This window comes from Astyanax mexicanus, chromosome 5 (assembly GCF_023375975.1).
Source record: "Astyanax mexicanus isolate ESR-SI-001 chromosome 5, AstMex3_surface, whole genome shotgun sequence".
NCBI lineage: Eukaryota > Metazoa > Chordata > Actinopteri > Characiformes > Acestrorhamphidae > Astyanax > Astyanax mexicanus.
Window position 1 is genome coordinate 26447546 of NC_064412.1, and position 27406 is coordinate 26474951.

At 41.4% G+C, this 27406-nt stretch overlaps 1 protein-coding gene across 2 annotated transcripts in view; it reads right to left on the bottom strand.

Moving 5' to 3' along the window:
* Positions 1-17664, bottom strand: part of LOC103022916 (phosphoinositide 3-kinase regulatory subunit 6) — a 39745-nt gene extending 22081 nt beyond the window's left edge. The window contains exons 1-6 of one of the 2 annotated variants that reach the window (XM_022675200.2): positions 17499-17664; positions 16199-16385; positions 7351-7404; positions 6031-6129; positions 5207-5293; positions 3048-3139 (exon numbers count right to left, since the gene is read on the bottom strand). In XM_022675200.2, the coding sequence (XP_022530921.2) occupies positions 3048-3139; positions 5207-5293; positions 6031-6079 (228 nt within the window). In that variant the 5' untranslated portion in view covers positions 6080-6129; positions 7351-7404; positions 16199-16385; positions 17499-17664. Of the gene's footprint in view, positions 1-3047; positions 3140-5206; positions 5294-6030; positions 6130-7350; positions 7502-16198; positions 16386-17498 lie in introns of those variants that run through there. The other variant, XM_007257143.4, reaches the window with a different exon arrangement.
* Positions 17665-27406: the final 9742 nt, after the last annotated feature.

The following is a 27406-nucleotide window of genomic DNA, read 5'->3' on the forward strand; positions in this document are numbered from 1 at the left end:
CGATCAATAAAGTATCTATCTATCTATCTATCTATCTATCTATCTATCTATCTATCTATCTATCTATCTATCTATCTATCTATCTATCTATCTATCTATCTATCTATCTATCTATCTATCTATCTATCTATCTATCTATCTATCTATCTATCTATCTATCTATCTATCTATCTATCTATCAAAAAAGAGTGAGAGAGGAGTCAGAATCAAATTCAGATTCTGCACCAGTAACCAGAGTTAGACTATTACATAGATAAGAACTGTACTCTGTGGGCCCTAAATTGATGATCAATATATGCTATATTACCTTTATAATAGTATATTTGGATAAAAAGTCTAGAGTTCACTAAGTTCTGTTAAAACAGGTGTCTGACCCTTTCTCTGAGGCCTGTACAGTCTGTACCAAGGCGCGAGGTGCTGGTAGAGGCGACCTTGGTTTTGTCTGACTTGTGCCAAAAGCCCCCACCATTGTTCACCCAGACGTTGCTGACTTAGCTTTCTCTCACGAGAAGAGTGCCCAAGTGAGGAACAGGTGTGCCAAAAGCCCCCACCGTTGTTCACCCAGATACTGTATAAAAGAGCATGTATTCCTCTGTGTTTTCAGAAGACTGAATCCTTCTGACTGAACCTGGCTGATTTCAAGACAATAAAAGAACATCTTAGAACTTCGAAGAACTCTGTCTTCTCCTTTCTTTGACTCGAGGCACTCGTCTGTTTTTATCTTCTTTCTTTTGAATTTAGAACTTTACATCGATGCATGACTAGATAATCTTTTAAGAGTCTATTTTAGCTAGCCCAGGCTTCCCTTTAAGGGAGGCCAAGAGTCGTCAGATTACGCACGACAACTCTGATTAGATTCCAGCATCAGAATAAGAATCAGAATCTAAATTAGAAACAAAACTATAAATATTAACAATGACAACAACAGTAAAACAGCAACAATGAACAGAACTAGCAATTAGCAGTTTCTCAGCCTTAAAATGTCCATATATAAAAAATGAGCATAGATTGTGTTCACACCAAACAACACTGTAAATACAGTAATTCATCTTTTTAGTGTGCACAGTATTTAATTATAAGCAGACAATTCAAATTATTAAAATGATTTTATAGGAGGTAAAGTAAAGATATGCTACATCTCCATCTCTATGCTGCAAAGCTGAAGCATTCCAATATATTTGTTATATCTCATGTTACATTTTCTGTCTCTGACTCATTACTTTTAATCCAGTTCACAAGAACAGAGACACTGAGTCTAAAAAAAAATAAAATATTGACTATAATGTGTCTAATCAGTCACCAAGACAGACTCCCACATTCTTCAGACCGACAGACACACATAGCTCTACTGACTGTACAACACACACTCAAAAACTGCTCTAACTGCATTGATAGTAGAAAAAACATCTGGGCAATTTTTTTAGGATTCTCACATAATAAAAGTTTATAACAAGAATGTCTCATGATGGGTTTTTACTAATGACTGTTACTGACCACAAAAACTCCTTCAAATCCATGGCAATCATTTCTAAATAGGCCAAAAGTGAGCCATGTTCCTCCATATGGTTGAGAATAAGTTTTTATATTGCTGGTTTCAGATCTTACTGTCTGTCTTCTACCAGTCAGCCTCAGAAGCCTCAGCCTCAGCCTCAGAAGAGATCTGTTTATATTCTTCTTCAATATGCACCCACAGGTGCTTTTATTACTCGTGTTTATTATTATTATTATTATTATTATTATTATTATTATTATTATTTAGATTTTTTCACCATGCATTCATCTTGCACTTTTTTCCACCCTTGCTGTGTGTGGACGAGCATTATCCTGCTGAAAAATGTCAGTCAAAAGACAACCATGCTATGAGAGCCTACACATGTAGCTGCAGGATGTCCTTCACACATTGTTGAGCAGTTAGTGTCCCTTAGTGTGTCATTTCATAGCAAAGGGAGGATGGAAACACTCATCACAGTAAACAGAAACAAAAGAAAGGAATGTGGGTCACTGTTTGGTAAGGACGGCTCACTGATGACCTTTTATTTGTGTCATAGTTCTAATATAAATTAGCATCAGTGGATCTACTAGAAAGTCTGTGTTAACTGGGGATGAACAGTTCTTTTGGATGCTTCCAGAAGGTGGGCAAAATCTGTAGTAAAGGTTCTGTTTTATGAAGTCAGACCTGTTGGGTTTTTTCATTTTGAAATACAAGGTAAGTCAAAGGTTGCAGGACAGGCTTTTATTACAGAAACAAATATGGTGGCTTTCAAGATGGCGACCACAGCCTAAAAGATAAGCCCCTTTATCCACTACTTGCTGGGGTATACAGATATGGTCAAGTTCCCTTTTGTTCTCTTTCCCTTTCGTTTCTGAAATAAAAGGGTGTCCTGCGACCTTTGAATCATCCTGTAGATGAGCTGATGGTTTGAAAATTAGTTACTCGACTTGTGACAAACGTGGAACTTTTTTGGTGCTATTGATTCTACACAAAACATCTACAAAAAGTGTTTTCAAACTTGCCAGGGCATCAAATTCAATGTTTCTCAATGTTTCTATAAATAAGAGCTGTGTTATAATAAAATACAGTTAAGAAACTTGACATGTCTATAACTGCGTCTCATCTGTAATTGGTCAGTTTGTATGTTCATCCATGTTTTTTGTGAAACTGACCAACAGAAACTGACATGATGTTAAATGCAACCTTCCAATTAAACTTGCCTTTTCTGCTAGTCCAAGTATGAGGAGCTGGGACTGAAAATGAATGAGAGTCACATATGATCTCAAAATAAGAAGCTCTCAAAAGGGAGGACTCTACAGATTCTGTAAATGTTTAAACTGTATCGCAGAGCTGCATTATTGCCAAGATTTGAATAGAAATATTAAGCTGACCAATAAGCTTAGGGACCCTGTGATGGAACAAAGAGCTTCTGCTTCTTTTATTAAAACACACAATGCTGAGGCCATTTGACTTGAAACTGACCCTAGGAGCTGGTCATTAATATTCCTAAGCTTATTAACACGTCATTCGATTGGCTGTTTTTAAAGTCACTTACTCTCTCCAGTTCCTTCACAGCCACCCTGACCAAGGCCAGATTCCAGAGAGGATCAGACTGCACCTTCTTATGCAGGGTCCATCTCAGCATCCCTGTAAAAACATAGTATGCACACATATGTAATTAAAAACACAAACACACACACACATACACACACTTCAGAATGTCTTTCTAGTGATGCTGATTCTCGCTAAGCTGCAGGAAGTTAACATTCTGGTCTTTTTGAGGAATCTGTTCCTGTAAATGTGGATTAATTACAAAAAAATGTTTTACTGGCAGGTGAAGAATGTAACAGGTACACAGAAACCCACACACTCCTCTCAGACTGTGTGTATCATTCCATGGCACAAATCCAAGATCCAGAGTAAGATCCTGTGTAGCAATGATGACAATGTGGAAATGTGGCCAATCAACACGATCATCACTAAATTGTGGGTAAACAAGGTGTGCTTGCATGCTTCAGGTAATGAGTAGATCAGCAGCTATGTGACAAAGGTGAGAGTGTGATGGAGGTGCACAAGCAGGTATGAATGAATGCCAGGTAAGTAAACACTAAGATAAATTACAGGTGAACGCATATTTATACAAGCTTCCCCTCTGGGTATTCTATGTATTTGACAGATGAGCGTGCACTCTAGGTAGACTCACACTTCAGGCGAATGCATGCTCTAGGTAAGCACACATTTCACATTTCAGGAGAATTTGTACTGACTTTGTAATTAGTGCAAACTCCAGATGAGGTCATACTTAAGATGAGTCTGTACTCTGTTGGTATGAACACACCTTATGTCAGTCCATTCTCTAGATTAGAGCACTCTAGGTGGGTGAGGGTGAGCATTAGCCTGCTGAAAAACGCCGGCAAACACATGTGAACGCAGGGTATCATGCAGATATTGCTGAGCAGTGTCCCGCAGTGTTTCACTCCAAAGTCAGAACTACAGCACTAACCACATAGCCTCCATAATCAAAACTAACCATAATCAGATTCCAAACAGAACATTGATTTTTATGTTAAATCAAATGCCTACAGTTTGTAGCAATCCTGGTTTCTTATTCACAATACCACTGTTGAGTTTTTACTCTAGGTAAATTCACATTTCAGGTGAATGCATTCTTCAGGTAAGCACACATTTAAGGTAGGAAAATAGGTAGTGTAGTTTTCGCACTATAAGATTATAAGGTGCACTATAAATAAGCGTCTATTTTCTGGTCCACTTTCATGCGTAAGGTGCACTGGATTATAAAGCACATTATGCGACACTACTAAGGCACTAATTCAGCAGGTCTCGCTGGTGGATAGTGATACTTGTAAAGCTAAGCTAAGCTAAGAAAACAGAACTATAATTCTTTAAAAAAAAACATTTTCTTTTAAAGTCAAACGAGTGCTGGACAAGATTTCTCTTCTTTATTTTGGTGTTGAAAGCACTTTCGTTTATTTACGGTGAGCTTGGATTTCCAGATTTCCACTAAGGCTGCGTGCAGCAATATTATTATCAGCTGAACGCCTGACAGCGCTACACTCAGAGCTACACTGAGTGTTCCAGTTAGCCAGGGCTATATTAGCCAGCGGTTCATTCCACATAGCTTTGTTTAACACGGTAAACGCACAGACTACAGGCCAATATACTCGCCTCTGAATGGAGAAAGAGTTAGCGCTTACTTCGGATAGTTGGTAATGCTAATGCTGCTCCAGCAGTGCTAGCCAGGGTTAGCAGCTGGTTACATGTCACTAATACTCGTCTCTGAATAGCGAAAGTGCAAGAGCTTAGTGCGGTTAGCAGCTAATGCTAATACTGCTGGAGAACTAAACTGAAACTTACTTCAGCAGAATGGCTTTAATGCTCCTTGTAACCTGACTGGTAAAATTTATATGACGATTTTTGTGAAAATAAAAGGATTTTAAGTGCGCCTTATAGTGCGAAAAATACGGTGCATGCTCCAAATAAGGACATACTTCAAGAGGGTTTATACTCCAAATGAGAGCACACATTATTGATTTTTATCTCCAAGTGTGAGCACACTTCAGGTAACATCATTCTAGGTGAATGTTGACTCCCTGTACTGCAGGCACATGTGTCCACACTCCAGGTGAGGTATTCTTCAGGTGTGTGTACTTTAGGTAAATGTATTCTAAAGTACTATCCAGGTGGTCACCTTACCTTTGTTAATAGGAGGCTGTAGATTGTCTAACTCCCTGAGAATAGCCTGCAGGGTTCTGTAGACCTCTGAGTCAAAGCCTGTGAATTCTGCAAAAAACAAACAAACAGCCTGATCAGTGTTTAATGATTCACCTAATAAAAATGAGTCCAGTATTTCAGGTTTAACACAACTGACGGTCAATCACTTTCACTAGACACACACACATACACACACAACATTAAATTAACAGAGAGAGAGAGTAACAGTATGGAGTGAATTTCTTTACTGTGATGGTGAATGCAACTAATTGTGGGTCACCATACCTACAAATATATAGCCATCTAATTTACTGTCTAAATCCACCAGTGAATCTACATACATCTTAAATGGATTGTTGATGATGGTTAAAATTAGCTGCTTTTGGGACAATTTCTTGCTAACTAACGCCTTGCTGCATGTATCCCTTCACCATTTCAATTATATAAGAACTTAGCAAACATGTTTTATCCTTTTTTAATGTTTTCAATCCTTTTTTGACTCTGGTAAAACTGTGCATCAAGAATCAGGCAGTGTATTCATGACCATTTTGTGTAGTAACTTTTTGTGAAGGAGCTTTGAGAGGCGCTGATGTCTGACTCCTTTTACCATCACTGTAAACAAATATGCAATGCTGGGTTTCTCTAGAACAGATAATTTCACACCAAACCGCACTGACAGAGAATTTAGAACAAATATATCTTCTCCTTTATGACATCTATTGTATGTAAACAAATGAATATTATGAAGGACAGTGTTTGTGTGTGTGTGTGTGTGTGTTTGTGAGAGTGCGTGTATGCATGTTCACCTGCTGAATCCATCCTGGCACCACAGTTATCGACTACCCACGATGCCATGGGAAAGGCTGGGCCTTGTGGGCATGTTGATGTCACAGACAAAATTTACCCTGATCGACACATAGAAGGGGATGGTTACACACACACCATTAAAAACTTCACTTACTATCACACACCTGCACTCTTACTTAAGGTCTAGGAAGCTCTTAAGTCTTACTTTTTAGAGACCATCAAAGTGTTCAAATGTGTTTGTGTGTTCAGTGCTTCAGGTAATAGAATTAAGTTCTGTTCAGTTTCATTCAATACCGTTTGGTTCAGTTTGTCTCTGTCGAATTCAGTCCAGTTTTGATCAGTTTCATCAATTAAGCTCTATAATATATACAGCTCTGGAAAAAATTAAGAGACCACTTCAGTTTCTGAATCAGTTTCTCTGATTTTGATATTTATAGGTATATGCTTGAGTAAAATGAACATTGTTGTTTTATTCTGTAAACTACGGACAACATTTCTCCCAAGTTCCAAATAAAATTTAAAGCATTTATTTGCAGAAAATGAGAAATGGCTAAAATAACAAAAAAACAATCAGAGCTCTCACACCTCAAAGAGTTCAAAAATCAATATATGGTGGAATAAAACTGTTTTTTTAAACACAATTTTCATACATCTTGGCATGTTCTTCTCCACCAGTATTACACACTGCTTTTGGATAACTTTACGCCACTCCTGGTGCAAAAAATCAAGCAGTTCAGCTTGGTTTGTTGGGTTAGTTATAGAATACAAACCAGTTTACACCAATACACACACTGAACACTTCAGGGTCTCATACACAGACTCTCTCTCTCACACACACAATTCGTGCATAGAATAGTCAGGTCAGGGGTCTCATAACATGCCGCACACACACACACACACACACACACACACACACATACATTCACACACACCATCCTACACACAGATGTCTCAGATGTTCTTTCCCCACCGGTAAGGAAACTTTAGCACATCTCAATGTTGACTCTCTGCGGCTTTACTGAGTGTGCTTGCACACACACAAACACACACACACACACACACACATATTAGCACTCAGAACAGTGCAGTACTCTGTGACTTTAACCTTGTAAACCTTTAACTCCTAAAGCAGCACAGTATTAACACTTAAAGCAGAACCTTACTCAAACACTTCCCATCACACACACACACACACACACACACACACACACACACACAGTACTGACACACAGTCACTGGTACACTCACTCACACACACTATGATTCACACACACAGCTTTGGAGCTTAACAGATGAACAGATTAAATAATATGTCTTACCTGTGTTTCTGCTCTACACTGCAGCAGAGCACATGGAAACGCCTGAGACACAGACTGTCAGAAACAGAAACAGAGAGAAAGAGAGAGAGAGAGGGCTGTGTAACTGAGTAACAACTTCCTCTATCTAACTCACTCACTGAACTGAGAAAAGGCGAGGGAGGAGGAGGGGGCGGAGGGAGAGAGAGAGAGAGTGAGAGTGAGAGAGGAGATTTAAATATGAGATAAAGACAGAGATAGAGAGAAAAAATAGAAATGGCGAAGAGAGAAGAGAAATACACAGAGAGAATAAAAAAACAATGATTGACAAAAAAAATAAAAATAAATAGTGCACCAACAGATTGCTGTCTCAGGCAGATATGTACAGTATCTCATAAAAGTGATTACACCCCTCACATTTTTGTAAATGTTATCATATCTTTGAAGGTATGACATTTATATACACTGAAGGTATGACACGTTGATACAATGTTAAATAATCTGTGAACAGCTTGTATAACAGTGTACATTTGCTAAGCAATCAAAATCACTCAACACACAGCCATTAATGTCTAAACTGTTGGCAACAAAACAAAACAAGTAATGATTTCTGGAGGCGTTCCCTGAGCCCATGCAGTACAGAATCTCAGTACAGAATCATGCCTGTGGGCCTAAAGATCACCAGCATCTTATATTGACAGTCACCCCTTTCCCATGCATACAGGGATTCCTCCAGTTTCTCTGAACCTTTGATGATATTATGTACTGTAGTTGGTACACTGTAAAACATTACAACCACATTAAGTTATGTGAACTCATTTGTTCATTTCAATTCCAATTGCCATGACAAGTTTAGGATATTGAACTCAAGTTTCTTTGTTTTAAATAAAAATAACTTAAAATAACATATTGTCTTAACTTCTTGTGAATTATTCAAATTTACCCAAGTTTATTCAACTTACGTTTTTAAGTTATTGGTTAAAAAAAGGAAAGTGTGAAGATTTGAAAATGCAGAGAGGTAGAGTGATACGCAGCAAGTTAGAAAAGATTGGTGTACTTTTTACAACCGTGGGCACATTGGGCTAAACACTTTTTATCTAATGCATAGCAATTAATAATAACAATGAGCAAAAAACTAACTTTCAGCTGAGGAGGGATACGCCTATCTCCGGACTCCTTGAGTGCGGCATGAGTCACCAACACTCTAAAAAGTAATTCTGTGTTTTAGTCAGGAGAACTAATATTATTAAGTTGAGTGAACTCACCGGCCAGTACAACTCAATTGTTTTCAACCGGAAAACTTAAAAATGTTTGTTGAGCCAATGAAAAAATGTGATTTCAACCAACTTTCTACAGTGTTGGTTCAGAACCTCAGCTGAATAACCTCAGATAAGCTACCTTATCCTGGGCGTGCAGTAATAATAATGTATGTGTTGATTGCTAGGCAAATATTTGCATATTGGGTGTGGCCTCTCCCTTACTTACCATCTTTGTGTTGTCTGCTGCCCAAAGCTACCTTATCCTGGACGTGCATTAATTATAATATATGTGTTGATTGCCAGGCCTCAGTGTTGTAGGCTGTAAGAGCACATTAACTTTATTCTGTGGTCCTAGTGATAACAGTATGCTGGGTTTGAGCTGCAGAGTTCACTCTTTACTCAGTTTACTTCTATACTGCCCCAGCGTTATACTTTCAGTATTGGCAGTTAAATAATAAAATACTAAATATGTTGAGAATACCTATGGTTAACTTAAAACGATAAGTTATGTGAATATTACTAAAGTTTTATTAACTTGAAAGTGTGAGTTAAAATAAAGATGAATTGTTAGTTTATTTGACTAAACAGATCATTTTTTAAATGGGCAAATTAAACACTTAAGTTGTTTTAACTCAGTGCATCAAGTTGAAACAATAAGTAATGAGTATTTGAACAACTTGTTTAACTTAACATCTTGAGTTGATACAAAGGTTTTTATCAAGTTGAGTTAACTCAGCTTTTTAAGGCAGCATGGGAACTTATGTTGCTGACTTTAAACAACTTGAAATGTTTTACAGTGTACAATATAAAAAGTCGTCCTTATTTTTTTCTAAAATTGTTCCAAAATTTTTAGATGCAGTTTTTTGGAGACTGAAAAACCTCTGCCCATCTTTGCTCCTGAAAGAATTGTCCTTTCTAAAATGCTGAATTTCAAATGCAAGTTCCTTCTTTTGCTCCAATTTATTAGTAGAACTTACTTTTTTTAGCATTTTGTTGCACTATCCTGACTTTTTTGTGGATTGTATTGCAGGCCTGAAATGCAGGGGTAGTTAGTTAGGTTTATTAATAAACAAAATCAAAGTGACAAGATAAAACCTGAAATAGCTCCTGCAAACTGTCTGCAAAAATATTTAGATAATAATTAGTAGAGTTTTATAAGTCTGGTAGTTTGCCTGTAGGAATCTGTAGAAAAGTAGGAAAGTTTGAGCTAATGTGTAAGAGTGCCTTAATTATTATCCACCTGCAGACTATTTTTAATTCCCCATGCTCCATTAAAATGACTCATCAATTGCAAATAGCTTTAGTGAGTCAATGTGTGTGTGTGTGTGTGAGGGTGTGTTTGTGTGTGTGTGCGCTCACAGTTTGTTAATCCCCCGAATCAAGCAAATAATAGCATCTAAAAACACACAGCGTCCAAAGAGCTGCCACAGCACTACAGACTGAACCACACACTTCCTGTACAAAGAGAGAGAGAGAGAGAAATATAGAGTTAGAGGAAAAGAGAGAGACAGAGAGAAAGAAAGAGAGAGAGAGAGAGAGAGAGAGAGAGAAAGAGAGAGAGAAAGAGAGAGTGGTGGACAGGATCTGATGTATATCCTGTGTCTCTTGCTCTGTCTCTATTAACGCATAGGCGGAACATGGGGCTGAGTTATATTTAACCTCGACCTCAATAAACAGCATGCCGTCCAAAAACAGACCTATCAACCACTCAACCCCCGTCTGCACCTTTACTGGAACACACACACACACACGCACACACACACGCACACACACACACACACCAAATGCACCTGTCTCATTTTACTGTATTCTAAACCAGCCAAGGCTGAAGAGAGGTTTAATCAGAAACATAACTGAACCCTCAAAACAACAGCAACGACAACAACAATAATCATACTAATAAAATAAGAAAAGGAGAATTAAATTAACTTATGCACCCTAAAGAGAAAAAAATAGAAAACCCATACAAAAATGTTTTAACATATACCAAATATGGACATTTGATTTTAATTTAAACAATATTGACTCAACACATACAACTATGTATTTAATAAGTAAGTTGTAATAAAATATCATTTCAGGTTGAATTATTTAATTACAGTTACAGATGACATGTTTTGTGCAATCTAAGCACACCATTTAAGAACAAGAACTAGGGCTCTACCAGACTCAAAATGTTGTCAGTCAAATAGAATTCAGCCGTTATCTAGCAATCAGTAAGGCAATCTGCATTAGTTTCTGTTTTAATATCATCCTCATTAGGACAGTCTGCAGAGTAACGGAAACATATTTGTGAGCTAAAAGAGAATTGGATCCTGATTTAATTACTGACAACTTTAAACTAAATTCAAACACAAATCAGCAGCTATTAAAAAGTAACAGCCAAGTGTAGCAAACAACAGGAATCAAGGCACAGTTCAAGGAACAAGAAAAGGGTTACAAGACACAGATAAAGAGCCAATATCAAAGAGCCACACGTAAAGAGCCACAGGTAAAAAGGCATGTGAAGCAAGTCATGAGAAACAAGTCAGAGGGAACAAGACAAGGGGAACCTGTACACTGCAATACAGTTCTGTAAATCTACTGTATAATGTCCATAAAAGAACCAATAATTTAAAAACACCTATTCTTTAATTGTTTGCATACAGTTGGTTGAAAGCTAAAATGTAAGACAAATATATGTCACATTTGTTTCTAAAGTTATAACGGGGTGTCTAATCTCTCTCTATAAATGTGTATATCGGCAGATATACATGTGTAATAATAGATACTCACATTCCCACATTGTCACATCCCTACCAGCAATGCTACATAATCACAAAAAATAGTGTAAAGAGGTACGAAGCAGGCCAGAGAGAGAGAGAGAGAGAGAGAGAGAGAATGTGAGAGAGAGAGAGAGAGAGAGAGAGAAAGAGAGAGAGAAAATTATGAAGAAAACAGTATCGTATTTTTCTGACTATAAGGCGCACTATCAATAAACGTCTATTTTCTGATCTATCTTTATAAATAAAATGCATCGTATGACAAGGTGCATTAAGACTACAGTCCAGCCTCTAAATGGCGAATAAGCTAGTGCTGTGGTTAGCGGCTAATGCTAATTCTGCTGCATTCTGGACTAGTGCTGGAAAACCTACCCTTAAAATTTCCAAAAATACAGTATAACTTTATCTGTGAGTTTTTCCTTCTGGTTAGTCTCACGGTCAGTATCAGTCTTTTCTCTGTTTTAGTCACAGCTCTCACTCTTGCAGATGCAGTCTCTCTCTCTCCCTCTCACACACATACAGAGGTGTTTAATAGATAGTAAGGGTTACTTAGGGTCTCAAGGACACAACTTCCAAACACAGTACAAGCTAAATGAAACATGTTAGGCATTTATTTTACATTTAATAGACTCATTATTTAATTTGCACTGAATTCAGCCTTTTGGTCACACAGAACAACATAAAACACAACTAGCAAATATAACATGAATAAAATAATGAAAATTAACTGCTATAGGCAAAATATAATAATATAAATGGGTGGAGTGGAAATGCTGTAAGGTGAATGGGTAGAGCTAAATTAATTTAGCTGTTCATTTTCATTTGTAAAATACATTATATTAAAATGTGGCTGAGTATTGGCAGCAAATAGGGAAAACAATTAGATAGTAAAATATAGTATTAATTGTATTAATAATATAGGTAAATTAAGGTAAAAAAAAAGATAAAAAAATTATCAAACCAAAATGACACAAATAAAATCAGAGAAGGAGATGAATAAGAAGGGCCCTTTAATATAATGGAAAACATCATTGCAGTGATGGCCACAAATAAACTTTAGGGTAACCACACAAGGAACCCAAGACATCATATGATGACTTTAAAAGAAGTTGGAGGCAATTGCTGAATGTCTGAGAGAGAAAATGGAGTATGTGGAGAACTGACAACATTTTAACTTACAAAGCCAAGCACTGCTGATACATATTTTCCAGGCAGCCTGTCTATTTCTATGAATTTGCAAACACACACACACACGCACACATACACTCTTTATCAGAAACCCCTCTATTGCAGCCGCACCTTGATGTCCAGTGAATGAAAGCAGAAGTCAGGGGTTAAAATAAATCCATATGACATAGTTATTATATATTTATTATTCCCCTAAAAGCGAGAACATTAAATTTAAAGTTGGATTTCAGTTCCTTTCAATATGTTTCTGTTCCAGCAGTGCAGATGGTAAAAATGTTTGGCACTCAAATGTATTATTATAAAAGTATTATTATCTTCCACGTAGACACCCAGAGTTCCAAGCTAAACGATCTGCCTGACATTCAGATCTAGAGCCTAGTACTTACTAATTAACCCTTATTTAGGCAGAAAGCTTACACTGCCACTCAATCACAGCCTATCTGGGAGCTCTAGAATGACTGGGATAACGTTTTTATTATTGAAACTGGTCCCACTCACTGTGATTCAGAGCATTACTAGTTGTTTCCTAATTGTGTTGGTTCTCAGTTCCATCTGGTCTCAACCAATTGGATAGCTGCCTAGCTGCTGCTTTAAATAAAAATGTTTTTTGGAGATTTCAATGTAGACATGTGTTCAATTTCTACACAGTCAGTGAGTAAATGCGGCGTGCAGAGGGGTTGGAAGTGCACTGTATTGTACAATTTAGCCACTTTAGGGGTTCATGCTAACAAAGCTGAAGCAGCTTCAATCTGTAGCTAAATAGCTAAGCTAGTTAGTTAAATGCCACTTGTTTGGAGACATTCATTTTAGTTGGAAAGCCCGATAAGCAATACCAAACCAACACAATGATGACTGGAAATACAGCTGAAATAATAATTATAATGAAATGAAATAATAATAATAGTTTTTATAATAGGGAGCCCCACTAAACACTAAAATGCAACAGAAAACCCAAAAAATAAAGGCAAATATTACAGCAAAGTATGTCATTTTATATTATAACTTGATGACCAGATACTGTTTTTATTGGAAAACAGTGAATTTCACAGCCTGTTGGTGCATTTACACACCAAGTACGTTAGGTAAGCTGTTGTAAATAGATTGCCCTGGAATGCATTACAATTTAGTGTAAATGCGTGTATTTTTTGCTCTCCTAATTATAGACATGCTATAGTCTATTTCAGCATCATAAGCACAACACTAACAATAATAGTGGTAATATAAAAAAAAAGAAGTGTTTTTGTATTGGAATTTGTACTGCTATCAGCAGCTGTAGTGTATTGGATGCGAATCAGATTGTACCTGGAAAAATGTGGGTAGGCCCATCACTAGTTTTTGATGCTTTTAGACAAATTTTTAATAAAAACATTTACAAAGTGATTTTATGTAGTATCAAAATGTGTCCCACTATTGCTACAAGTTATGTTAACCTTTACATTACATTTACCATAAAAAATAACTAATTTACTGTACACATATTCTCACATTCAGCCTACAGCATTTTAGCTTTACCAATTCAGTTTATAGCAGTTCAGCTTCACCCATTCATACAGCCATAAAGTGCTTTTTGAATGAGTGCATTTATATTACATATCTCTTAAAGATACAGTAGGAGGAATAGTCTGTCTAAGGCTATGCTCATAATACCAGGCTGAATAGACTTAGATATGATCAGGGCTGTGTGGACATTTAAAATCTATTTAAATCAGACTTGGATCACTTTCATATGTTGTTCTAAATCGTAGATATATATATACAATTTAATTGACATGAATGTACCTGGTCAGATCTGATTTAATGCATCTTTTTCCAGTATGTATGCTCTTATTGTAGTTGATGATGAAGTCCAGAGTCCTTATAGGAAATTCTGCTTAATTAGCAGCCATCTTTGCAACATTGTGGAGCAGTTATTTCCAGTCACACAATACCAGACTCTGATCATCAGAAATGGGGAGAAACAAAGTTCTCAAATTGCCATTGAGAAAACATTTTAAATCACAGAAAACAAACAAAAAAAAACATCATGAATAGTTAATAGCGTTTGGCTCAATAATGTGCAAAATATGTGTATTTTTGACTTGTTTTGAATACTGCATAGATGATGTGGATGGGGGCTTTCCCACATCCCACGTTTATGTTTTTCACGCCGACCCTGCTTACAGCATGACCACAGTGTTTCATCTAGGATTTATTTTCATCAGCTGTAGGAGGCCTACGCTCTTCCTACAGACACCAAGACTGATGTGTTGAGCATCTTTTCTCAGTGTCAGACCTATCACTGCCTGTCTGCCTGCCAATGACTTTCTCTCTCCTGAGAAAGACTCCAGTTCCCAGTATGCACCTGCGCTAAGTCCTCCGGACTTGCCGGATCACGTGACACATCGACTCACCTTGTTACTGAGATTGCTAACACCTGGTCTCTATAGTATAAATAGCCCCTGCTTTTACTCTATTGTTGCCTGGTATTGAATCTATCTTGTATAGGTCTTCTACCTCGTATTTCCTTTGTAGTTTGTTTTTTTATTGCCGACCATTTTTGTTCTTTTTAACCACTTTCTCGCCTAGCCCTTTGTTTATTGTTAGTTCTCTCTTGTTATTGACCCTTTTTCTTTTTACCGACCATTCTTTTGCCTAGCCCTTTTATTCTTGTGATTGGATTCTTTGTGTATGACCTCCTTTGCCTGGACACACTGTGGTATGTTGTTGATTTACGCTGCCATTTTGTTACTGCCCCTGCCTGCCCCTGACTATCCATATCTGCTTAATCCTGCAGTTATTAATTAAACTGTTTTGTATCCATGTTTGCCTATCCATGTTTGGCTCTCGAGACACTCAGTTTATAACCTATTCAAAAACTGTCTGTTTTCAACCAGAGTTGTACAGGGCTAAGATAGTAATTAAAAGCTCTCAGCAGGGTTTTGTAATTGTGGTTTCTAGACATTTCATACAATTTTAAAGAAGCTGCAAGAATAATGAATGTACTGGAAATACTAAACCAACAAGATGATTGGTTCAGATGCCATTTATGTAAGATTAAACAACTGAAACCTTAAAAGTAGGATATAAGAATATAAAACTGAAACATAAAAAATGACAAATACAAGTTCTTCAAACGGAGGAAATTGCACTATATACTTCTAAAGAAGGCAGCAAAACTGTATGCAGTGGAAACACTAAACAAGAAAGCCAAGTAAGCTGACTGGCTCTTTATGTTGAGGAGTGGGACTTTATCTGCAAACAGACTGCAAGTTGAGTGTTTTAAAGAACTCCCATTCAATCAGCGACTGTTCTCCTCTTTTATAACGTCACTGCAGAGGTGACATGCATGAATGTATCAATGTGTGCATGCGTACCATTTCAGAGAAAGATTTCTCAGAATTAACAGGGATAAAGTGAGGTTTGTGTAAACATTAAATATAAAAACCGTGTAAGGAATATTAAACCAGTGGAACATTAAAAGTTGAGTTTCACTATATAAACAAGAAAATGTTGGTTATATTATATTAAAACTTAAGACACAGAGTCTAGTCATTTTCCTCCTGGAAGTACGCATGGTGGAGTCAGTGTAGGCATGCGAGAAGCCGGCTTGACCCGGGGGGATACTGGTGTGTGTGTGTGTGTTTGGGGTGAGGGTGGTTGTACTCTTCCGTTCAGAAGTCTCACCAGCAGCCGCCTCAGAAAACAGGATATGCAGTCTGCCGCAGTTTCGGACGGGGAAGCGTGGCTCGGCTTGGCTCGGCACACTGCTCTGGAAATCCCCTCTCTAGGAATTCAGTTGACACCTCCTAGCCTACTGTGGGGACAGTGAGCTGATGGTTTAGGACGACACGTGCCTCTGCACCTTAATCACCTGTCAGTCAAGGAAGAGATGCGCAATTAATTCCTGAACTACACTGAAAAAATGATGCGTAAAATTTACTTTTAAAAAGTTTCTAAATTTTGTGCATTAGTTTTTTTTAAGTACATTTAATTTCTGATAAATTTAAGTAACTTCAACTCGGTGTCAAGACTTAAATGTTACAAAGAGTAAATAAGTGAATTGAACTTCAGTCAATCCTGTCTTTTAGTAACCTTTACTTAATTTCTGCATACAATATTACCTAATTACAATTACTTAATTTTTACAATATTACTCAAATAATGAGTATTTATGATGAGTATTTATGATACATAATATATCATAATTTCTGAAATGTAAATATTCTTAGTTAAAACACACATATTACACTGTCTCAACACATGGGTGGCATGTAATACATTCTTGGATGACATGTAGTACATTCTTTTTAGTATACTAAAAAGTCATAGAATTGCAGAATGTAATTGATGGTCACCTGTATAAGTTGTAAGGTGTTATCTTGTGAGTGAGATTGAACACTGGCAAATTAGGAAAGGCCTGAGAGTGGGTGCCAGATGGATTGAACATTTCCATTTCTGAAGTGGTGTGTATACCAGGAATACATCACAGAAGGCATTACCATCCACAGGTAGACAAGGCAGTGGATGGTAATGATTGTGACTTGCTAGAACTGTCTGTGCGGAAATCATGTCCACGCTCAGCGTAGGAGGGCCCACACACATGTACCACAGGTCAGTGCAGTAATCTTAAGCTTCCATGGGGCACAGCAAAAGTCATGAGACACAATACTAGTTCTTGTCCCATGACTTATCAGGCATATTAGCAAAAATATTTACAAAAAAATGTTTCCTTCTTTCTGTATACTTGTTCCTGGTACCCCTTACAGGTTCTCTAATATGTTGTGGTTATATATAGAACTGTTTCCTTTACTAAAGCACCTTGAAGAAAACTTATTTAGGAATTTACGCAAAATGTGATCTTTAATCGCCTCAATGGTGCTTATATAAAAATGTCTGTCCAGTCATGTTACAGTAACTCTAAGCTTTTTTTGACCTCGGGGGATCCATCCTTGTAGATGAACCTGTAAAAAAGAATGGTACATACCAGAGACTGTAAAAAAAGATGGACGCCGTATCTCCGTTCCCATTCATTCAATGAAAATGAAGCCAAAATCTTCCGCCATGTTGGCGATCCTGCCACCTGATTCTGCGCAGTAGAGTCCAGAGGAGGGAGAAAGACTGTGGAGAGCAGCCTACTCATTTAAATAACCCTGCCCCTGAGGGCTGCCTCGCGGTCACAGACTGCAGAGCGGGGCGGAGCGGAGCTGACGGTCTGTTATTGGTCCCGCCCATAAGCAGCCCTTTTACAATAACCACACCTTTTTTTAATAGAGCTGAATAACGTTTTAAACACCGAATTCTGTGGGGATATAAAAATTTGACAATATAAGCAGAGGTTACACTAGCTGTTGCATTTAAATATTGGAGGTAGATTTACAGTATATTAGAAAAAAACGTGATTGAAAGTTGTCTGTTTTGCCATTGAAACCTATGGGAATGGGTGGAGTTACACGGCTTTCTGCAGCCGAACAGCAGGGGGCGCCCGACCTGTGGTGGCTTCACTTTAAAGAGACAATGCTCTGTCCAGCTATATACAGTCTATGGTACATACCATTGAAACTAAATCATGCATTATGATCAATCAGAGAGTTACAACTGTGGATTTAATGTTTGATCACAACATTAGATTTTGATCATCTGACATCAAACCATACGTTGTAAATGCTATCTAGAAGAGAAGAGGCTTTTTTATCTACTTTTCTCCCAGTCTAGTCAAAGCAGATTTCCACCGGCCTGCGTGGAACAGTTTCACGCTCCTGGTGTTTGAGGAACAAATATTCAATGAAGTATTGAGCCTTATATTTCTAGGCAGACAGACTAGTGCATAGCTGAGCTCTGCTACCTCATTCTTAACTTTTCACTCACACTCTGTTACTAATTAAAGCTGCTGTTGCTCAGTTACACACCTGCACACAGTGCATTTCCTCATGCTTGTGGTTTATACACTTGTTTGGCACTGCTTGTCTATTTAGTCTGATAAGTTGTAGAAGGATTTTTTGTCTATCAAATCACTGCATCTCCAAAAAAGCAACTTTACATGAGAAGGAAAAAAGATCTTAACTTTCAATGACGTTCATGAAAAATGTTAGGAGCATTCCTATTGGCCTTCTTGTTATAAACATAACAGCAAAACTGAGGTATAGAAATAGAAAAATTTGTGTGACAGTGATGAAGCCTTGTTTGTAATTTTTAAACCACGAAACACATTCAAAATGTAAGGGCTGGTGCCCGATCGAGGCGTCCTCCAGGGCATCGGAGGGCGCACCAGGCCAGCGCCGAGGGTTAATTGGCTAATTATCAACACCTGCTTTCAACAGCTTATAAGCAATGCCAACTAGCCACTCGGCGCTGGATCTTTGAAGCTCGTGAGAGCGAATCTATGCCCGATTTTCGAGCGAGCCTCGGCTCTTTTTCTCTTTTCTTCCCTGCTATCCCCTTTGGAGAGAGCATTGATCAGCATCGCTGGCGTGCCTCTCCCGCATAAGTATCTTCCTCTATCCCTTTCCTCTCCCTCTCGAGCCTGGTGGAGCTGTGTGCTCTGTCCTGTGTGTGTGTGTGTGTGTGTGTGTGTGTAGCAGTCGCGAGGCGCGGATTGCTCACCTCTCTTTCCCCCCCCGCTGTTCCTTCCCTCTCTGGTGGAACAGCATATAATCCACAAACTCCTTAGTTAAGTTTCGTTTCTTTTGGAAGCTCTTTTGTTCTTCACCTCGTCTTATAAGAGGTAGCCGTTAGCTTCCGCGGCGAGTCTTGTTTACATTCTCCCCTTCTCTTTCACTCACGCTAGGCGTGATTTTGTTTTCCACCCGTTTTCGCTCTCCGCCCGTTTTCGTTGCTCCGCCCCTTTCGGCGGAGGCTCTTTAAATCCCGATTAAAGCGGCCGCATCCCAATCCGCTCGCTGGTGTAGCGGTTAGAGCATTGGGCTGCGACCGTGACAGCCTGGGTTCAATCCCCGCGTGGAGCGGGGTTTAATAATAAGATTTATATTTTTATAATATTATTATATATCTTATTAATATATATTAACAACTGTATATCAATTATTATTATTGTTATTATTTAAGTATTATTATAATTATTATTATTATTTCCCTTTTTCTTGGGTTTACCTGCTTTGAGATCTCCTGTTCTGCAACTGGGTTCGACAACTCTCTGGGCTGGAGGGCTGCCTATCAGTAGCACTCCAACCCATTACAGAAAGATCCAGCCAAGCATGGATCCAGCAGAGCAGGCAGATCTCAATCAGGTAAAGGCTGCCTTAGGAAATCAGAGAGCGGCCATTGGGAGACATGAACAGACCCTGCAACATATTGTGGCTCAGCTGCAGAGTCTGACTAACATGCTGACCCTGAACCCTCCCCAACCCGCACAGCTAGCTCCTCAAAGGGGGGGCAGTCAAAATGAACTCCCTCCAGTACCAGACCCACTAGTTAGTCAGGTCCCACTGACGTCCGGTCTGGAACCGTCCTTGCCAGCCCCAGAGCGCTATGGTGGCAAACCTGGGGGCTGTAGGGGGTTCCTTTTACAATGCTCACTAGTATTTGAGCAACAACCATCCCACTTTCCGTCCGAGCGTGCTAAGGTAGCGTACATCATCTCCTTTCTCACTGGTCGGGCATTAGCCTGGGCCACACCGGTGTGGGAGAACCACCCTGATGTCTGCGCATCAGCTGCCCTATTTGCCTCCTCTCTCTCTCGAACCTTCGACCTTCCAGTTCGAGGAGAGGAGGCTGGGTCCCGACTGTTGCACTTGCGTCAGGGAAGAAGATCTGTTGTGGAGTACGCCATCGATTTTCGCACCCTCGTAGCAGAGAGTGGGTGGAACAGCAGCGCTGCTATTTCTGCTTTCCATCATGGGCTCAGTGAGGACCTTAAGGACGAACTAGCCCGTCGTGACCCTCCCGTCTCTCTTGACGACTTGATAGAGCAGGCACAGCGGGTGGACAATCGCCTCAAAGAGAGACGGAGGGGCAATGACACTAGGCGTTTCTCTCCTAGTCAGTCAAACCACGGTGCTAGTTCCTCCTGGGTCCATGATTGCAATGGCGAACAAGCAGTGCAGCCCATGCAGTTAGGGCACACGCGTTTACCTCGCAAGGAGCGTGACGCACGGATGCGAGAGGGTAGATGCCTGTATTGCGGAGGCACAGGGCATCTCCGACCCACCTGTCCTGAACTGTTAGGAAAACGTGATTCCCCGAAGGCTGAGGGAACTTTGAGGGACATCACTATTTCTCCTCAAATGCAGGGGGTGTTCCTCAGCACTACACTAGAGTGGGGCACCTCCAAGGCCCGATTACCGGCCTTTGTAGATTCGGGAGCAGCTGGCAACTTTCTGGACATCCAGTTAGCCAGAAAGTTAGCACTGCCGCTGGTTCCCCTAAAGGAACCAATGCCTGTTGAGGGCATAGATGGACGGTCGCTGGAGCCCGGACTGGTCTCTTTTCAGACTGGCCCTCTTACACTGCGAGTCGGGGCCCACTCGGAACAGATCATACTGTACCTGATTAGGGCACCTGACTTGCAATTGGTGTTGGGCTTTCCGTGGCTCCAGCGACACAACCCCCATGTGGATTGGTTGTCCAGATCAGTGCTGACCTGGGGTCCCGCCTGTCAACATGGGTGTCTGAAGCCCCCAACACCTCCCAAGACATTGGATGCTCTGTCTGATGACCAGATGCATCGCAAGGTCCCTAAGGCCTATTGGGATCTCCAGGCAGTGTTTAGTAGACAGCAGGCCCAGCTGCTACCCCCCCATCGCCCGTACGACATAGCCATCAACCTCCTCCCAGGTACCTGCCCCCCTAGGGGGAGGCTGTTTTCGCTCTCAGGGCCCGAGCGACGGGCAATGGAGGAGTACATACAGGAAGCACTGGCTCTGGGGTTTATCCGGCCATCCACCTCTCCGGCAGGAGCAAGTTTTTTCTTCGTTGGGAAGAAAGACGGGGGGTTGAGGCCCTGTATAGACTATCGGGGCCTCAACAAGATCACTATGAAGGACCGCTACCCCTTGCCCCTTATGTCCTCAGCATTTGAGGCACTGCAGCAGGCGTCCGTCTTCACCAAGTTGGACCTGCGCAGTGCCTACAACTTGGTCCGAGTCAGGCAAGGGGACGAATGGAAGACGGCGTTCATCACCCCGTCAGGGCATTATGAATACCGGGTCATGCCCTTTGGGTTGATGAACGCCCCAGCTGTCTTCCAGCGCTACATAAATGAGGTCCTCAGGGAGGCGCTAGACCGCTACGTGTTTGTCTACCTGGATGACATACTAATTTACAGCAAATCCGTAGATGAACATGTAGTCCATGTCCGCCGGGTTCTCCAGCTACTGCTGGAGAACCACCTCTTCGTTAAGCTGGAGAAGTCGGTGTTCCATGTGCAGACAGTGTCCTTTCTCGGGTTTATAGTTTCCCACAACACTCTGCGCATGGACCCGGCAAAAATTGTAGCAGTCAAGGAATGGCCTCAGCCCACCTCTGTGCGCCAGGTTCAACGCTTCCTGGGGTTTGCTAATTTCTTTCGGAGGTTTGTGAGAGGTTTTAGCACCGTCGCTGCCCCTTTAACCACCTTGACGGCTAAAACCACCAAACCTGGACGGTTTGTGTGGACCTCCGAAGCCCAGGAAGCATTTGATACTATCCGGCGCTTATTAGTGACTGCTCCTGTACTCCAGCTGCCCGATGCCGATCTCCCATTCGTGGTGGAGGTGGACGCCTCCGAGGTAGGCGTAGGTGCTGTGTTGTCCCAGCGTTCAGGTTCCAATGGCAAACTGCACCCGTGCGCCTACTTCTCCCACCGCCTCACCCCTGCCGAACGGAGGTACGACGTGGGGGACCGCGAGCTATTGGCAGTCAAGCTTGCCCTGGAAGAGTGGAGGCACTGGCTTGAGGGAGCCAACCACCCCTTTCTGGTCTGGACGGACCATAAGAACCTGGCTTACATCCAGCAAGCCAGGCGTCTTAACCCACGCCAGGCCAGATGGGGGTTGTTCTTTACCCGTTTTGATTTTACATTGTCGTACCGTCCGGGGTCAAAGAACGTAAAACCAGATGCTCTCTCTCGCCAGTGGGAACCCCTTCCTCTTCCAGACGAACCGTCCACTATTGTCTCCCCAACCAGGATCCTGGCACCCATTCGGTGGGGGTTGATGGAGGCAATTAAGCGGGGTCAAGGCACTGAACCAGACCCGGGAGGTGGCCCCCCGGGCCGGGTTTACGTGCCCTCTTCCCTCCGGAGACGGGTCCTACAGTGGGGACATGCCTCTCCCCAAGCAGCGCATCCAGGGACCACGCGCACATTGGAGCTCTTGCGGCGGCATTTCTGGTGGCCCCAAATAGAGAAGGATGTGCGCTCTCATGTGACCTCTTGCTTGGTGTGTGCACGGTGCAAAGACCCCAGAACCAGGCCCACGGGTCTGTTGCATCCCTTAGCCGTTCCCTTGCGCCCCTGGTCTCACCTGTCCCTTGACTTCATCACGGGGTTGCCCCCCTCCCGGGGTAACACTGTGATATTAGTCATTGTGGACAGGTTTTCCAAGGCTGGCCGCTTTGTCGCTCTGCCAAAGCTGCCATCCGCACAGGGAACGGCTGAAGTGCTCTTTGACCAGGTGGTCCGTATTCACGGTCTGCCATCCGACATAGTGTCGGACCGTGGGCCCCAATTCACCAGCCGGTTCTGGGGGGCTTTCTGCCGTTTGCTGGGCGCGGAGGTCAGCCTCTCTTCGGGGTTCCACCCCCAATCCAACGGTCAGACAGAGAGGGTCAACCAGGACCTGGAGCGTACCCTCCGCTGTCTGGCTTCTTCTGCCCCATCCACATGGTCTGACCAGCTTAAGTGGGCGGAGTATGCCCATAACACCCTATGGCACTCGTCTCTGGGGATGTCGCCCTTCGAGTGCCAGTTCGGGTATGCGCCGCCCGCCTTCCCTGGAGAGGAGGTGGAGACCGGGGTGCTTTCGGCTAACCAAATGGTTCGTCGCTGCCGTCGGGCCTGGAAGAAGGCCCGGGCCGCCCTCCTATCAGCTAGAGCATCCCAGAAACGCTATGCGGACAGGAGGCGACGGCCTGCCCCAATGTTTCGAGTAGGCCAGAGGGTCTGGCTTTCAGCCAGAGACCTGCCACTCCGTGGCACTCCACAAAAACTGGCCCCACGGTATATCGGTCCGTTTAAAGTGCTCCGCCGGATTAACCCGGTGTCTTACCGCCTCGCCCTGCCTCCTACCCTTCGTGTCCATCCGACCTTTCACGTGTCCCGCCTTAGGCCCTACCTCTGCTCCTTGGGTCCGACCGCTCCCCCGGGTCCCCGTACCATTGGTGGTGCCCCTGCTTACACTGTCCGCCAGCTCCTGGACTCCCGAAGGGTACGCGGGGGTCTCCAGTACCTGGTGGACTGGGAGGGGTACGGTCCGGAGGAGCGGTCCTGGGTGCCCGCTAGGCACATCTTGGACCCGGACCTGGTCAGGGCTTTTCGGCGAGACCGTGCGGCGGGTTTAGGGCCGTCGGGTGCCGCCCCTCGGAGGGGGGGTCCTGTAAGGGCTGGTGCCCGATCGAGGCGTCCTCCAGGGCATCGGAGGGCGCACCAGGCCAGCGCCGAGGGTTAATTGGCTAATTATCAACACCTGCTTTCAACAGCTTATAAGCAATGCCAACTAGCCACTCGGCGCTGGATCTTTGAAGCTCGTGAGAGCGAATCTATGCCCGATTTTCGAGCGAGCCTCGGCTCTTTTTCTCTTTTCTTCCCTGCTATCCCCTTTGGAGAGAGCATTGATCAGCATCGCTGGCGTGCCTCTCCCGCATAAGTATCTTCCTCTATCCCTTTCCTCTCCCTCTCGAGCCTGGTGGAGCTGTGTGCTCTGTCCTGTGTGTGTGTGTGTGTGTGTGTGTGTAGCAGTCGCGAGGCGCGGATTGCTCACCTCTCTTTCCCCCCCCGCTGTTCCTTCCCTCTCTGGTGGAACAGCATATAATCCACAAACTCCTTAGTTAAGTTTCGTTTCTTTTGGAAGCTCTTTTGTTCTTCACCTCGTCTTATAAGAGGTAGCCGTTAGCTTCCGCGGCGAGTCTTGTTTACATTCTCCCCTTCTCTTTCACTCACGCTAGGCGTGATTTTGTTTTCCACCCGTTTTCGCTCTCCGCCCGTTTTCGTTGCTCCGCCCCTTTCGGCGGAGGCTCTTTAAATCCCGATTAAAGCGGCCGCATCCCAATCCGCTCGCTGGTGTAGCGGTTAGAGCATTGGGCTGCGACCGTGACAGCCTGGGTTCAATCCCCGCGTGGAGCGGGGTTTAATAATAAGATTTATATTTTTATAATATTATTATATATCTTATTAATATATATTAACAACTGTATATCAATTATTATTATTGTTATTATTTAAGTATTATTATAATTATTATTATTATTTCCCTTTTTCTTGGGTTTACCTGCTTTGAGATCTCCTGTTCTGCAACTGGGTTCGACAACTCTCTGGGCTGGAGGGCTGCCTATCAGTAGCACTCCAACCCATTACACAAAAAAGAAATTACACAAATAACATGATTCAGGTCATCTCCTGGGCACATTTCTTGCCCCTCATTGTAGGGCTTCCAACTGGCTTTTATAGCAGCATAACGTTTGCCCACACACAGAAAAGATCTATCTCTACTCAAGCACTTATAGGAACAGTAAGGTTTCAGAAATTTGTAAGTGTGCAGGATTTACAGACCCAGCTTGAAAATCTGTGGCCTATGGAAAATATATGCCTGCGTGCTCATTTTGTATCCAGGCTAGAGGTAGCCCAACAGGCTACAAGGGCCTCTTTTTAAATGTACAGTTTTCAACAATAAACGTACCATTTTGCTATTATATTGTAATGATTTGCTTACTGTATACATTATCATAATTACATCCACACATAAAGTTTTGTTTAAGTCCAACAACTCCTTGAACAAAATATGAACCAAAAACTGGTTTATTATTAATGTACTGCCTGCCAAAAAAACTTGCCTTCTGGATTTAAATAAGCAAATGATGTGGGGTTGCTGCAATTGGTCAGGTCTGGGTTCAGCAACAGTATGTTCTCAAAGAATGAGGTCAGCTGTCTACCTGAATATACTGAATAACCAGGTTATTCCATCAATGGATTTTTTCTTCCTGACGGCACGGACATATTCCAAGGTTACAATGTCAGGATTCATGGGGCTGGAATTGTGAAAAAGTGATTCAGGGAGATGAGATCATCATTTTTACACATGGATTGTTCACCACAGAGTCCAGACCTTAACCCCAGTGAGAATCTTTGGGATGTGCTGGAGAAGACTTTGTTCAGTGGTCAAACTTTACCATCATCAATGCAAGATCTTGTTGAAAAATGAATGCAATACTGAATTAAAATAAATTTTGTGACATTGCAGAAGCTTATCAAAACAATACCACAGCGAATGTGTGCCGCATGGGATGCTGTCCAAACTGCTCAGCAACACCAAGGCAAGCATTTGTTTACTATGGCTGAAAAATTGATCACATGGCTGTATGTCCCAGCTGTAAAAGTAGTGAATGGGAATCGCTGACCAGCTGGTAAGTCACTGCCTATCCACATGTTTATAGATCAGATAAAGTCTGTATTAAACAAAGAAATAAGACCTGTAGCTGCACTCTTGAGACAGTGAGGATATGAACCAACTGTGTGTTTCATAATGTGTGCAGTGTAGGAGGCTGCTGAATTACTAAGGGAAAGTTCATACTCACACAAACACATACACACACACAGACACATAACACTTAAAAAGTTGTTGGATGTTTGTGGGAAACTGCATATATATATATTTTTTTTGCATTACTTGAATAACTTGCACAATTACAGAGAAAGATGGTAGCTTCACATCTCAACTTAAGGACTGAAAAGATCTGCTTAAACATCATTATGACAGAAAATACAGGAGCTGGGTTGGTCATAATGTTTTAGCTCATAAGAGTTTATTGTTGTATAGGCCTTTATATAAACATTTATATATAGCTGTGTTGATTACTGAGTCTGGACTTTTGCTGTGTAGCTGCAAGTCTGTGGGATGCAGTAATTTTCCTAACCCAAATCAGTCAAGCAGACCGGAATGGACACTGTGCGTCACAAAGCCTGGAACTAAAGACCAGAATTTTTTTTTACATGAAACCACAAGCTGTTTAAAGCATTCATGAACCGACAGCCAGACAAAAAGCCTGAAAACCCTGCTGAATTTCTCCAGCAGCTCAAAACACAACGCTTACTCTGCTCAGTCTGTAAAAAAGCTGCAGTTTGATCCATTAGTTTTACACTAGAGCTTTGACATTAATATAGCTAACTAGTAATAGAGGTTTTTAGCTACGCCAGCAATTAGCACAGATGCTAAATTGTGAATAAAGCTAAAAATAATTGGAGGTTTATACCCCACTGAGAAGAACTGGAGCTCCAAGGCTAATGTGTAGCTACAAAATAATATAATGATATAGCCCACCAATAAGGTATGAAGCTAATATAGTGCTAAAACATATAAAACAGATGTTGATTGGCCCTCTGCATCACTTTTCAGATTACATTATTAATGGCCCACATTCACATTTCATGTTTCCTTTTACTTGACAGTGGCACCACTGTATTATGGAAATTAGATAAAATAAATAACCTGAACTACAAATTAATATACTAAAGGGTTTTTATTGATGGCAACAAAAAGCTTTATCACAGCAAGAGCTGTTTACTCTTTTAATAACCTGTTACAGTTATTGCACTAAAATTAAATTAAGTGTTTAAAAATAAGTGTTTATTGTTCTGCACGGTTTAGTTTTCTCATTTTTGTATACAATGATTTTATTCATTCATAAATTGTATTTTTTAGAAAGTTAGATCAGTCCTTAGGTATTTTGATAAGGTGTAATCTGGCC